The 15209-nt window shown below is 49.1% G+C and overlaps 1 protein-coding gene across 1 annotated transcript in view; it reads left to right on the top strand.

Annotated features, from left to right (window-relative positions):
- Window positions 1-13131, top strand: part of LOC130312636 (early activation antigen CD69-like) — a 63760-nt gene extending 50629 nt beyond the window's left edge. The window contains exons 4-6 of the mRNA XM_056552587.1: window positions 9778-9923; window positions 12353-12459; window positions 12907-13131. Coding sequence (XP_056408562.1) covers window positions 9778-9923; window positions 12353-12459; window positions 12907-13045 — 392 coding nt within the window. The 3' untranslated portion in view covers window positions 13046-13131. The remainder of the gene's footprint in view (window positions 1-9777; window positions 9924-12352; window positions 12460-12906) is intronic.
- Window positions 13132-15209: the final 2078 nt, after the last annotated feature.

Below are 15209 nucleotides of genomic sequence, written 5' to 3' on the forward strand. Positions count from 1 at the left end.
GGAACGCTTTCACTGGCACGATGGCAACAAGATCCGGCAAGGAAGTGCAGGGGAAGTGAGGTGATATAGGGAAGTGCACAGGTGATCAGACTAATTGGAACCACTGCGCCAATCAGCGGCGCAGTGGCCCTTTAAATCGCAAAGACCCGGCGCGCGCGCGCCCTAAGGAGCGGGGCCGCGCGCGCCGGGACAGGACCGACGGGGAGCGAGTCAGGTACGGGAGCCGGGGTGCGCATCGCGAGCGGGCGCTACCCGCATCGCGAATCGCATCCCGGCTGGAGGCGGTATCGCAGCGCCCCGGGTCAGTGGATCTGACCGGAGCGCTGCAGTGAGGAGAGTGTAGCGAGCGCTCCGGGGAGGAGCGGGGACCCGGAGCGCTCGGCGTAACAGTACCCCCCCCCCTTGGGTCTCCCCCTCTTCTTAGAGCCTGAGAACCTGAGGAGCAGACTTTTGTCTAGGATATTGTCCTCAGGTTCCCAGGATCTCTCTTCTGGACCACAACCCTCCCAATCCACTAAAAAAAAGGTTTTCCCTCTGACCTTTTTGGATGCCAGAATTTCTTTGACGGAGAAGATGTCCGAGGAGCCGGAAACAGGAGTGGGAGGAACAGATTTGGGAGAGAAACGGTTGATGATAAGTGGTTTAAGAAGAGAAACGTGAAAGGCATTAGGAATACGAAGAGAAGGAGGAAGAAGAAGTTTGTAAGAGACAGGATTAATCTGGCACAAAATTTTGAAAGGACCAAGATAGCGTGGTCCCAACTTGTAGCTAGGGACACGGAAGCGGACATATTTAGCGGAGAGCCATACCTTGTCTCCAGGGGAAAAAATGGGAGGAGCTCTTCTTTTCTTATCCGCGAACTTCTTCATGCGTGATGAAGCCTGTAAGAGAGAATTTTGGGTCTCTCTCCATATGATGGAAAGGTCACGAGAAATTTCATCCACAGCGGGCAGATCAGAGGGCAACGGGGTAGGGAGGGGGGGAAGAGGGTGACGGCCGTACACCACGAAAAATGGGGATTTGGAGGAAGATTCAGAGACTCTGACGTTATACGAGAATTCGGCCCATGGAAGAAGATCTGCCCAGTCATCCTGGCGGGAGGAAACAAAATGTCGTAAATAATCACCCAAGACCTGGTTAACTCTTTCTACTTGTCCATTGGATTGAGGATGATATGCAGAAGAAAAATTTAATTTAATCTTGAGTTGTTTACAGAGAGCCCTCCAGAATTTAGACACGAATTGGACGCCTCTATCCGAGACGATCTGCGTAGGCAACCCGTGAAGACGAAAAATGTGTACAAAAAATTGTTTAGCCAACTGAGGCGCTGAAGGAAGACCAGGAAGAGGGATGAAATGTGCCATTTTGGAGAATCGATCAACGACCACCCAAATAACAGTGTTGCCACGGGAAGGGGGTAAATCAGTAATAAAATCCATACCAATCAGAGACCAAGGCTGTTCGGGGACAGGTAGAGGATGAAGAAAACCAGCGGGCTTCTGGCGAGGAGTCTTATCCCGGGCACAGATAGTGCAGGCTCGCACAAAGTCCACAACATCCGTCTCCAGAGTCGGCCACCAATAGAAGCGAGAGATGAGTTGCACAGATTTCTTGATGCCCGCATGACCTGCGAGATGGGAGGAGTGACCCCATTTGAGGATTCCGAGGCGTTGGTGTGGAGAAACAAAGGTCTTTCCTGGAGGAGTTTGCCTGATGGAGGCTGGAGAAGTGGAAATCAGGCAGTCAGGAGGAATGATGTGTTGCGGAGAGAGTTCAACTTCAGAAGCATCCGAGGAACGAGAGAGAGCATCGGCCCTAATGTTCTTATCGGCAGGCCGAAAGTGAATTTCAAAATTAAATCGGGCAAAGAACAGAGACCACCTGGCCTGGCGAGGATTCAGCCGTTGGGCAGACTGGAGGTAGGAGAGGTTCTTGTGATCGGTGTAAATAATAACTGGAAATCTTGATCCCTCCAGCAGATGCCTCCATTCCTCAAGTGCTAATTTAATGGCTAGAAGCTCTCGATCCCCGATGGAGTAGTTCCTCTCCGCCGGAGAGAAGGTCCTAGAAAAAAAACCACAAGTAACAGCATGCCCGGAAGAATTTTTTTGTAGAAGGACAGCTCCAGCTCCCACTGAGGAGGCATCAACCTCCAATAGGAAGGGTTTGGAAGGGTCAGGTCTGGAGAGCACGGGAGCCGAAGAAAAGGCAGACTTGAGCCGTTTAAAGGCGTCTTCCGCTTGAGGAGGCCAAGACTTGGGATCGGCATTTTTTTTGGTTAAAGCCACGATAGGAGCCACAACGGTAGAAAAATGTGGAATAAATTGCCTGTAATAATTGGCGAACCCCAAAAAGCGTTGAATAGCACGGAGTCCGGAGGGGCGTGGCCAATCTAAGACGGCAGAGAGTTTGTCTGGATCCATTTGTAGTCCCTGGCCAGAGACCAAGTATCCTAGGAAAGGAAGAGATTGACATTCAAACAGACATTTCTCTATTTTGGCATAGAGTTGATTGTCACGAAGTCTCTGAAGAACCATACGGACATGCTGGCGGTGTTCTTCTAGATTGGCAGAAAAAATCAGGATATCGTCCAGATATACAACAACACAGGAGTATAAAAGATCACGAAAAATTTCATTAACAAAGTCTTGGAAGACGGCAGGGGCGTTGCACAGGCCAAAGGGCATGACCAGATACTCAAAGTGTCCATCTCTGGTGTTAAATGCCGTTTTCCACTCATCCCCCTCTCTGATGCGGATGAGATTATAAGCACCTCTTAAGTCCAGTTTGGTAAAGATGTGGGCACCTTGGAGGCGATCAAAGAGTTCAGAGATGAGGGGTAGGGGGTAGCGGTTCTTAACCGTGATTTTATTAAGACCGCGGTAGTCAATGCAAGGACGTAGGGAGCCATCTTTTTTGGACACAAAGAAAAATCCGGCTCCGGCAGGAGAGGAGGATTTACGGATAAAGCCCTTTTTTAAATTTTCCTGGACGTATTCAGACATGGCAAGAGTCTCTGGGGCGGATAGAGGATAAATTCTCCCCCGGGGTGGAGTAGTGCCCGGGAGGAGGTCGATAGGACAATCATAAGGCCTGTGAGGAGGTAGAGTCTCAGCTTGTTTTTTGCAAAAAACATCCGCAAAGTCCATATAGGCCTTGGGGAGACCGGTTACAGGAGGAACCACAGAGTCACGGCAAGGGTTACTGGGAACCGGTTTTAGGCAGTCCTTGGAACAAGAGGGCCCCCAACTCTTGATCTCCCCAGTGGACCAATCCAGGGTTGGGGAATGAAGTTGAAGCCAGGGAAGTCCAAGGAGAATTTCAGAAGTGCAATTGGGGAGGACCAAAAGTTCAATCCTCTCGTGGTGAGATCCGATGCACATTAGAAGGGGCTTCGTGCGGAAACGTATGGTACAGTCCAATCTTTCATTGTTTACACAATTGATGTAGAGGGGTCTGGCGAGACTGGTCACTGGGATGTTGAACCTGTTGACGAGAGAGGCCAAAATAAAATTTCCTGCAGATCCGGAGTCCAAGAAGGCCATAGTAGAGAAGGAGAAGGCAGAGGCAGACATCCGCACAGGCACAGTAAGACGTGGAGAAGCAGAGTAGACATCAAGGACTGTCTCACCTTTGTGCGGGGTCAGCGTACGTTTTTCCAGGCGGGGAGGACGGATAGGACAATCCCTCAGGAAGTGTTCGGTACTAGCACAGTACAGGCAGAGGTTCTCCATGCGGCGTCGTGTCCTCTCTTGAGGTGTCAGGCGAGACCGGTCGACCTGCATAGCCTCCACGGCGGGAGGCACAGGAACGGATTGCAGGGGACCAGAGGAGAGAGGAGCCGAGGAGAAGAAACGCCTCGTGCGAACAGAGTCCATATCCTGGCGGAGCTCCTGACGCCTTTCGGAAAAACGCATGTCAATGCGAGTGGCTAGGTGAATGAGTTCATGTAGATTAGCAGGGATTTCTCGTGCGGCCAGAACATCTTTAATGTTGCTGGATAGGCCTTTTTTAAAGGTCGCGCAGAGGGCCTCATTATTCCAGGATAATTCTGAAGCAAGAGTACGAAATTGGATGGCGTACTCGCCAACAGAAGAATTACCCTGGACCAGGTTCAACAGGGCAGTCTCAGCAGAAGAGGCTCGGGCAGGTTCCTCAAAGACACTTCGGATTTCCGAGAAGAAGGAGTGTACAGAGGCAGTGACGGGGTCATTGCGGTCCCAGAGCGGTGTGGCCCAAGACAGGGCTTTTCCAGACAGAAGGCTGACTACGAAAGCCACCTTAGACCTTTCAGTGGGAAACTGGTCCGACATCATCTCCAAGTGCAGGGAGCATTGGGAAAGAAAGCCACGGCAAAACTTAGAGTCCCCATCAAATTTATCCGGCAAGGATAGGCGTAAACCAGAAGCGGCCACTCGCTGCGGAGGAGGTGCAGGAGCTGGCGGAGGAGATGATTGCTGAAGCTGTGGTAGTAACTGCTGTAGCATAACGGTCAGTTGAGACAGCTGTTGGCCTTGTTGCGCTATCTGTTGTGACTGCTGGGCAACCACCGTGGTGAGGTCGGCGACAACTGGCAGAGGAACTTCAGCGGGATCCATGGCCGGATCTACTGTCACGATGCCGGCTGGCAGGAGGTGGATCCTCTGTGCCAGAGAGGGATGGCGAGGACCGTGCTAGTGGACCGGTTCTAAGACACTACTGGTTTTCACCAGAGCCCGCCGCAAAGCGGGATGGTCTTGCTGCGGCGGTAGTGACCAGGTCGTATCCACTAGCAACGGCTCACCTCTCTGGCTGCTGAAGATAGGCGCGGTACAAGGGAGTAGACAGAAGCAAGGTCGGACGTAGCAGAAGGTCGGGGCAGGCAGCAAGGATCGTAGTCAGGGGCAACGGCAGGAGGTCTGGAACACAGGCTAGGAACACACAAGGAACGCTTTCACTGGCACGATGGCAACAAGATCCGGCAAGGAAGTGCAGGGGAAGTGAGGTGATATAGGGAAGTGCACAGGTGATCAGACTAATTGGAACCACTGCGCCAATCAGCGGCGCAGTGGCCCTTTAAATCGCAAAGACCCGGCGCGCGCGCGCCCTAAGGAGCGGGGCCGCGCGCGCCGGGACAGGACCGACGGGGAGCGAGTCAGGTACGGGAGCCGGGGTGCACATCGCGAGCGGGCGCTACCCGCATCGCGAATCGCATCCCGGCTGGAGACGGTATCGCAGCGCACCGGGTCAGTGGAGCTGCCCGGAGCGCTGCGGTAGCGAGAGAGAAGCGAGCGCTCCGGGGAGGAGCGGGGACCCGGAGCGCTCGGCGTAACAGGTATGCTGCCCCCCACACAGACTGCTAGGTATGCTGCCACTCACACAGACTGCTAGCTATGCTCCGCCCCCTACACAGACTGCTAGGTATGCTGCCCCTCACACAGACTGCTAGGTATGCTGCCCCCACACAGACTGCTAGGTATGCTGCCCCCCACACAGACTGCTAGGTATGCTGCCCCCACACAGTGGATCTGACCGGAGCGCTGCAGTGAGGAGAGTGTAGCGAGCGCTCCGGGGAGGAGCGGGGACCCGGAGCGCTCGGCGTAACAATGTTTCTCTATAGAGATCTGGATCCATCTGACCAGGCCATGTTTCTCTATAGAGATCTGGATCCATCTGACCAGGACATGTTTCTCTATAGAGATCTGGATCCATCTGACCAGGCCATGTTTCTATACAGAGATCTGGATCCATCTGACCAGACCATGTTTCTCTATAGAGATCTGGATCCATCTGACCAGGCCATGTTTCTCTATAGAGATCTGGATCCATCTGACCAGGCCATGTTTCTCTATAGATCTGGATCCATCTGACCAGGCCATGTTTCTCTATAGATCGGGATCCATCTGACCAGACCATGTTTCTCTATAGAGATCTGGGTCCATCTGACCAGGCCATGTTTCTCTATAGAGATCTGGATCCATCTGACTAGGCCATGTTTCTCTATAGAGATCTGGATCCATCTGACCAGGCCATGTTTCTCTATAGATCAGCATCCATCTGACCAGGCCATGTTTCTATATAGAGATTTGGATCCATCTGACCAGGTCATGTTTCTCTATAGAGATCTGGATCCATCTGACCAGGCCATGTTTCTGTAAAGAGATCTGGATCCATCTGACCTGGCCGTGTTTATCTATAGAGATCTGGATCCATCTGACCAGGCCATGTTTCTCTATAGAGATCTGGATCCATCTGACCAGGCCATGTTTCTCTATAGAGATCTGGATCCATCTGACCAGGACATGTTTCTCTATAGAGATCTGGATCCATCTGACCAGGCCATGTTTCTATACAGAGATCTGGATCCATCTGACCAGACCATGTTTCTCTATAGAGATCTGGATCCATCTGACCAGGCCATGTTTCTCTATAGAGATCTGGATCCATCTGACCAGGCCATGTTTCTCTATAGATCTGGATCCATCTGACCAGGCCATGTTTCTCTATAGATCTGGATCCATCTGACCAGGCCATGTTTCTCTATAGAGATCTGGATCCATCTGACCAGGACATGTTTCTCTATATAGATCTGGATCCATCTGACCAGGTCATGTTTCTCTATAGAGATCTGGATCCATCTGACCAGGTCATGTTTCTCTATATAGATCTGGATCCATCTGACCAGGTCATTTTTCTCTATAGAGATCTGGATCCATCTGACCAGGCCATGTTTCTCTATAGAGATCTGGATCCATCTGACCAGGACATGTTTCTCTACAGAGATCTGGATCCATCTGACCAGGTCATGTTTCTCTACATAGATCTGGATCCATCTGACCAGGTCATGTTTCTCTATAGAGATCTGGATCCATCTGACCAGGCCATGTTTCTCTATAGAGATCTGGATCCATCTGACCAGGACATGTTTCTCTATATAGATCTGGATCCATCTGACCAGGTCATGTTTCTCTATAGAGATCTGGATCCATCTGACCAGGCCATGTTTCTCTATAGAGATCTGGATCCATCTGACCAGGACATGTTTCTCTATAGAGATCTGGATCCATCTGACCAGGTCATGTTTCTCTATAGAGATCTGGATCCATCTGACCAGGCCATGTTTCTCTATAGAGATCTGGATCCATCTGACCAGGACATGTTTCTCTATAGAGATCTGGATCCATCTGACCAGGTCATGTTTCTCTATAGAGATCTGGATCCATCTGACCAGGTCATGTTTCTCTATAGAGATCTGGATCCATCTGACCAGGTCATGTTTCTCTATAGAGATCTGGAACCATCTGACCAGGCCATGTTTCTCTATAGAGATCTGGATCCATCTGACCAGGACATGTTTCTCTATAGAGATCTGGATCCATCTGACCAGGACATGTTTCTCTATAGAGATCTGGGTCCATCTGACCAGGCCATGTTTCTCTATAGAGATCTGGATCCATCTGACCAGGACATGTTTCTCTATAGAGATCTGGATCCATCTGACCAGGTCGTGTTTCTCTATAGAGATCTGGATCCATCTGACCAGGTCGTGTTTCTCTATAGAGATCTGGATCCATCTGACCAGGCCATGTTTCTATGTAGAGATCTGGATCCATCTGACCAGACCATGTTTCTCTATAGTGATCTGGATCCATCTGACCAGGTCATGTTTCTCTATAGAGATCTGGATCCATCTGACCAGGACATGTTTTTCTATAGAGATCTGGATCCATCTGACCAGACCATGTTTTTCTATAGAGATCTGGATCCATCTGACCAGACCATGTTTCTCTATTGTTTCGTCCTGGTTAGTCACAGGTGTTAGTCAGACACCAGCATTGTATTATTATTATATGTTTCCTGACTGCTCCTCATGTTTATCAGAACGGTTCTTGATATCCTCTCCGGACTCCATTTTGTGATGTTTTTTCGTTCTCAGGACCCTCTTTCACTAGACATTTTTCCTTAATCAGAATGCAGGCCAGGTACCTTATGTCTAACCTTTGTCTCTGCCCACCATTTTACTACCTCTCCTGTTGCGGCACCCATCCTGGCCCATAGAGCGTGTGCCCTCTGCCAGCTTCTGAAAGGGGAACTCCCCTGGCCCAGCTTTCTGAATGTCCGGTTCAGAAGGCTTGGAGAAGTGGCTGCAGTCGCAATGTCAGTCACAGCGTCACACACCCTCCCATAGACATCAATGGAGGGGGCTTGGTGTGACATCATGAGGGGTGTGGCCATGACACCGTGGCCCCTGCTCCAAGCCTTCTGAACCGGATGTTCAGAAGGCTGGGGCACGGGAGTACCCCTTTAAAGGGCCAGTGAGCACATTCCAAGTCTGTCCCCCACCTATCACTGCTCAGCACTACTTATTTTAGACTGTTCCAAACGCTCCAGCTTTGTTATCTTGTCTAGTGTTCCAGAGATATTCTGCTGTAGTGTTTTGTATCCTGTGATCACTTCCGACCATCACAACAACTCCTCTGCCCGATCCTCTACTCGATCTTCTGCCCGATCCTCTACTCTATCTTCTGCCCGATCTTCTGCCTGATCCTCTGCCTGATCCTCTGCCCGATCCTCTACTCGATCCTCTGCTCGATCCTCTGCTCGATCTTCTGCCTGATCCTCTGCTCGATCTTCTGCCTGATCCTCTGCCTGATCCTCTGCCTGATCTTCTGCCTGATCCTCTGCCCAATCCTCTACTCGATCTTCTACCTGATCCTCTACTCGATCCTCTGCCCGATCCTCTGCCAGATCTTCTGCTCGATCCTCTGCCCGATCCTCTGCCCGATCCTCTACTCGATCCTCTGCCCACTGGGCCTCCATACCATCCAGAAGTTTCTGGGATCTCACATCTTCTATAGATAATTCATCCCCAATGTTTCCTTCCTGCACCGTTATCTGCCTCATATAATAAATGGGCCCCTCAGGCTGAGGTCGCGTTCCTTCTCCACGGCTCCGGTTCTCCATCGTCCAGATGTTGTGGAGCAGTTTTCCTGAGAAGTAGAAACCTCCGTGATTTAAGTAAGCCGGGACCTATCCCAGAAAAACTCCAAAGTCAAGTCTGTGACTAGTGGTTATTTCTCCAGCAGAGAGGAACTGCACCATCGGGGATGTTCATTGGAGATACCTCCTGGAATGTTCTGCACCCCTGGATTATTTACAACGATTACATATACAGAACCTACTCACAGTCAGCGCGGCCAAGTCAGAGGGCGCCCTTCTGCTCATTGTAACTTCTGTCTACATTTGTATCCTGAAGAGAAGAACAAGATCAACACATGGCTGATCCTTCTAATCTAGTCATTGGGGCTCTCGTAAAGAGAAGAGCCCATAAAAGTCTTCGAGAAGAGTCCATACAATGTCAGACTTGATGTCCCCTTATTTCTTGTGACCTTCCATTTCTGAGGATGTCCAGGACTTTGTCTCTGTCTTAACCTCTTTGGCCAGATTAAAGCCAAGGTCTGGTCATTTGTTGCCTCGGTCTGTTCCAGATGGTCCCTGACAACACGTTGCAATAGACTTCATTACAAACCTCCCACCCTCTGCTGGTTATACCATGACCTGGGTGGTAGTAGACCGGTTCTCCAAGATGGCTCATATGGTTTTCTGGTCTGCGCTGCCCTCCACTGCCCTCCTTTCCGGCCCTTTTCCACCTGTATGACCTGGCGTTCTTATTTTCTTGGACCGGGATATGTAATCCAATGGTTCCCAACTGGTTTCACCAGACTTTTCCTGCCATTGCTGACACTGTCCTATTCATCACTCTATGATGACATTCATCTTAATCTTTGTTTTTTCCAGATGTCTGCTCGGAGGGTTGGCTTCTACTGAACCAGAAGTGTTACTTCTTCTCTGAAGAGAGGCGATCCCAGGCAGAGAGTCACCAGTCATGTACATCTCTAGAGGCGAAGCTGGCCACCATCAAACCCACGCAAACTATTCTGAAAGTAAGGAATCCAGGGGGACAAGGTGTTCTGCATAGCTATATAGAGTATATTGGGGTCTATGGGTCCTCAGCTGTGGGGTCATATTGTTTATATAGAGTATATTGGGGTCTATGGGTCCTCAGCTGTGGGGTCATATTGTTTATATAGAGTATATTGGGGTCTATGGGTCCTCAGCTGTGGGGTCATATTGTTTATGTAGAGCATATTGGGGTCTATGGGTCCTCAGCTGTGGGGTCATATTGTTTATATAGAGCATATTGGGGTCTATGGGTCCTCAGCTGTGGGTTCATATTGTTTATATAGAGTATAACGAGGTCTATGGGTCCTCAGCTGTGGGGTCATATTGTTTATATAGAGTATATCGAGGTCTATGGGTCCTCAGCTGTGGGGTCATATTGTTTATATAGAGTATATTGAGGTCTATGGGTCCTCAGCTGTGGGGTCATATTGTTTATATAGAGTATATTGGGGTCTATGGGTGCTCAGCAGTGGGGTCATATTGTTTACATGGAGTATATTGGGGTCTATGGGTCCTCAGCTGTGGGGTCATATTTTTATATAGAGTATATTGAGGTCTATGGGTCCTCAACTGTGGGGTCATATTGTTTATATGGAGTATATTGGGGTCTATGGGTCCACAGCTGTGGGGTCATATTGTTTATATTGAGTATATTTGGGTCCATGGGTCCTCAGCTGTGGGGTCATATTGTTTATATAGAGTATATTGAGGTCTATGGGTCCTCAGCTATGGGGTCATATTGTTTATATAGAGTATATTGAGGTCTATGGGTCCTCAGCTGTGGGGTCATATTGTTTATATAGAGTATATTGAGGTCTATGGGTCCTCAGCTGTGGGGTCATATTGTTTATATAGAGTATATTGAGGTCTATGGGTCCTCAGCTGTGGGGTCATATTGTTTATATAGAGTATATTGAGGTCTATGGGTCCTCAGCTGTGGGGTTATATTGTTTATATAGAGTATATTGAGGTCTATGGGTCCTCAGCTGTGGGGTCATATTGTTTATATAGAGTATATTGAGGTCTATGGGTCCTCAGCTGTCTATCATATTGTTTATATAGAGTATATTGGGGTCTATGGGTCCTCAGCTGTGGGGTCATATTGTTTATATAGAGTATATTGAGGTCTATGAGTCCTCAGCTGTGGGGTCATATTGTTTATATAGAGGTCTATGGGTCCTCAGCTGTGGATCATATTGTTTATATAGAGTATGTTGGGGTCTATGGGTCCTCAGCTGTGGGGTCATATTGTTTATATAGAGTATATTGAGGTCTACGGGTCCTCAGCTGTGGGGCCATAATGTTTATATAGAGTATGTTGGGGTCTATGGGTCCTCAGCTGTGGGGTCATATTTTTATATAGAGTATATTGGGGTCTATGGGTCCTCAGCTGTGGGGTCATATTGTTTATATAGAGTATATTGAGGTCTATGGGTCCTCAGCTGTGGGGTCATATTGTTTATATGGAGTATATTGGGGTCTATGGGTCCTCAGCTGTGGGGTCATATTTTTATATAGAGTATATTGGGGTCTATGGGTCCTCAGCTGTGGGGTCATATTGTTTATATGGAGTATATTGGGGTCTATGGGTCCTCAGCTGTGGGGTCATATTGTTTATATTGAGTATATTTGGGTCCATGGGTCCTCAGCTGTGGGGTCATATTGTTTATATAGAGTATATTGGGGTCTATGGGTCCTCAGCTATGGGGTCATATTGTTTATATAGAGTATATTGAGGTCTATGGGTCCTCAGCTGTGGGGTCATATTGTTTATATAGAGTATATTGAGGTCTATGGGTCCTCAGCTGTGGGGTCATATTGTTTATATAGAGTATATTGAGGTCTATGGGTCCTCAGCTGTGGGGTCATATTGTTTATATAGAGTATATTGAGGTCTATGGGTCCTCAGCTGTGGGGTCATATTGTTTATATAGAGTATATTGAGGTCTATGGGTCCTCAGCTGTGGGGTCATATTGTTTATATAGAGTATATTGAGGTCTATGGGTCCTCAGCTGTCTATCATATTGTTTATATAGAGTATATTGGGGTCTATGGGTCCTCAGCTGTGGGGTCATATTGTTTATATAGAGTATATTGGGGTCTATGGGTCCTCACCTGTGGGGTCATATTGTTTATATAGAGGTCTATGGGTCCTCAGCTGTGGATCATATTGTTTATATAGAGTATGTTGGGGTCTATGGGTCCTCAGCTGTGGGGTCATATTGTTTATATAGAGTATATTGGGGTCTATGGGTCCTCACCTGTGGGGTCATATTGTTTATATAGAGGTCTATGGGTCTCCAGCTGGTCTGACACATTATATTAGGTGTACAGGGGAGTCCAGGGGCCCCTATACTTCAGGGCCACACCGGCCCTCCTGATATAACTGACTTGTGGTTGTATTTTTAGGGTTTTATTTGGAGCCTCGGAGGAGATTATTGGGTTGGTCTAAAGAAAGAACGTCGTGACCGATACTGGGAGGATCTCTGGTACTGGTCAGACGGCGCCATCGAGGAGTAAGTCATTGTGGGTAATCACATCTATATATCACAGACACCAGGATCGGGCCCTGTAGGTGGGAGGGATCACGTGATCTCTGGGGGGGTCATGACCTGTTATGAGTCTGGGGACACCGCTTTAATTAGTCAGTGGTCACCACCGGCCCCTCAGCTCTGGGTCTTACAGACTCTTTCACTACACGGGACCCCTGGTTGGGTTCTCAGATTCCCCTTTAATATCTGCTTAACCCTAAATGTTCCTGGGCGGATCTGGTACACCACGGGTGGGTGGGGGTGCACATTGCTCCTCTGTTATTCTCAGTAGTTTACAGCACCCCCTAGTGGTAGCGGCAGGAAGTGCGCAGTATACAGACTATAAACAGTATATCCAGGTTGTAGGATGATTTTTGTCCTTTTTCCCTTAACTTTCCTCTTTTATATAATTTTTTTTCCCCTTTTCTGTAGAAATCTCCTCAGCGATGATGACTCCAAATCATGTGCGAAGATCGGCAAAAAGTCATCGACCGAACCGAAACCAGAACCGTGCTCCACAGAACTGCGCTGGATCTGTGAGAAACCAGCGGCGATGCCAGATACCCTGTGATGCATTGTGGGTACAGGGCAGGAGGAGCCGCCAGGGACTAGAGTCACATGACTATTAAGGGGCACATCATCAGCCATTAGACTTGCTTTGAGGGGGCGTGGTGTGACATCACGAGGGGGCATGGTCGTGACATCACGATCCCTGCCGCCCGCATGCACCCGTCCTAAAGGAGTTCTCCTTTAAAAGGGTACTCCGGTGGAAAACTTTTTCTTTTTAAATGAACTTGTGCCAGAAAGTTAAACAGATTTGTAAATTACTTCTATTAAAAAATCCTAATCCTTCCAGTACTAATTAGCAGCTGTATGCTACAGAGGAAATTCTTTTCTCTTTGAATTTCTTTTTTTGTCTTGTCCACAGTGCTGGGGACCCCCGCGATCTCCCTACTGCACCCGACGTTCGTTTAGAATGTTGGAGGCTCGTGACATCACGGCCACGCCCCCTCAATGCAAGTCTATGGGAGGGGGCGTGATGTCCGTCATGCCCCCTCCCATAGACTTGCATTGAGGGGGCGTGGCCGTGATGTCACGAGCGGGGCGTGACCATGACGTCAAAAGCCTCCGTCCCACATCACCAGTCATCCGGCACCGAGCGAAGTTTGCTCCGTGCACCAGATGTCTGGGGTGCCGCAGCCAAGATCCCAGGGGTCCCCAGCGATCAAACATCTTATCCCCTATACTTTGGATAGGGGATAAGATGTCTAGGGGCAGAATACCCCTTTAAGGCCTGCAGGACTACAAGTATGTGGCATAAATTACCAGTATGTTTCCCTATTTAGGAGTTTCTTATGTGACTGCTGTACAGTCAGACACTTGTCAGCAGGATCATTGCCCCTAGCAACCACTCCAACAGATTATCCCAGGCTCAGTTATTAGCAAACATCGTGCTGCAACTCAAATGCTGACCTCACTACGTTGCCCGCATCCTCCACCAAATGTGATTGGTGCAGACTGGTGTGTTACATAGTTAGTACGGTCGAAAAAAGACATATGTCCATCAAGTTCAACCAGGGAATTAAGGGGTAGGGGTGCACTATAGAGGCAAGGAGACAGTGCTTTTCAAATCAAAGTTCAGTGTTTTATTCACACTCAGCACACGGCAAACAGTTTTTAAACGCAGAACAAAAGGAAAACATAACAAAAGTCCACCTGTATTTCCTAGGTGTTTGTTCACACCTGAGTTTCTGCCATGCGGCATCAAGCAAGTCTTTTACAGGCCTCCAGCTAGGCTGTTCAGCAGCTTTCACTCTTGGAGCAACCACAGGGAAGACTCCACATACAGCTCTCTCGGGCAGTGTGAGCTGCAACTAGCAATTCCCCCTCAGCTGGTGGAGCAGGCTGCCTCTAAGGCCAACAAAAGGCGGCCTGGATTGTGGAGAATGACCCCCACCCTACACTTGGTCATTCCCAGTAAGAGCCGTCCCGGATTGGCCTTCCAGCTGTACTACGGCCATAGTGTCAACATGCAGCACAGACACTTAATAATACCGACTCTTAAGAGCCTCGGGGACACATATCGCCCATCAACCACCATACCCTTCACCTTCTTACATACAACCCCCCCCCCCCCTTTGTTCAAGCCCAAGGGGGTGAATAATTGTGCAACAGTGGACTCATGACAGGGCATCGGTGCTGCCTAGCAACCGACCAGCCCTGTGTTCAACCGTGAACTCAAAGTATTGTGAGGACAAAAACCACCGGGTGACCCTGGCATTTTTGTCCTTAGCCTGGCACATCCACTTTAGGGGGAAATGATCCGTCACGATACGAAACTTCCTCCCCAACAAATAATAGCGGAGAGACTCGAGTGCCCACTTATTGGCCAGGCACTCTCTCTCCACTATACTATACCTGGTCTCGGCCGGGGTAAGTTTGCATCTGAGAGAGACCATGGGATGCTCCTCCCTGTTGACATCCTGTGAGAGTACAGCACCGAGACCTACCTCAGAAGCCTCCGACTGTACTACAAACTCCTTTTTGAAGTCGGGTGTCACCAAAACCGGAGACCCACATAGGGCCGACTTCAAAGCGGAGAAAGCCTGCTCTGCCTGTTTGTTCCAGCGCACCATTACGGACTTGCATTACTTCAGGAGGTCTGTTAATGGTGCAGCTACTGTAGCAAAGTGGGGGATAAACCTCATATAGTAACCTACCATCCCCAGGAACGA

The sequence above is a fragment of the Hyla sarda genome, chromosome 1 (genome assembly GCF_029499605.1).
Source record: "Hyla sarda isolate aHylSar1 chromosome 1, aHylSar1.hap1, whole genome shotgun sequence".
Classification (NCBI taxonomy): Eukaryota; Metazoa; Chordata; class Amphibia; order Anura; family Hylidae; genus Hyla; species Hyla sarda.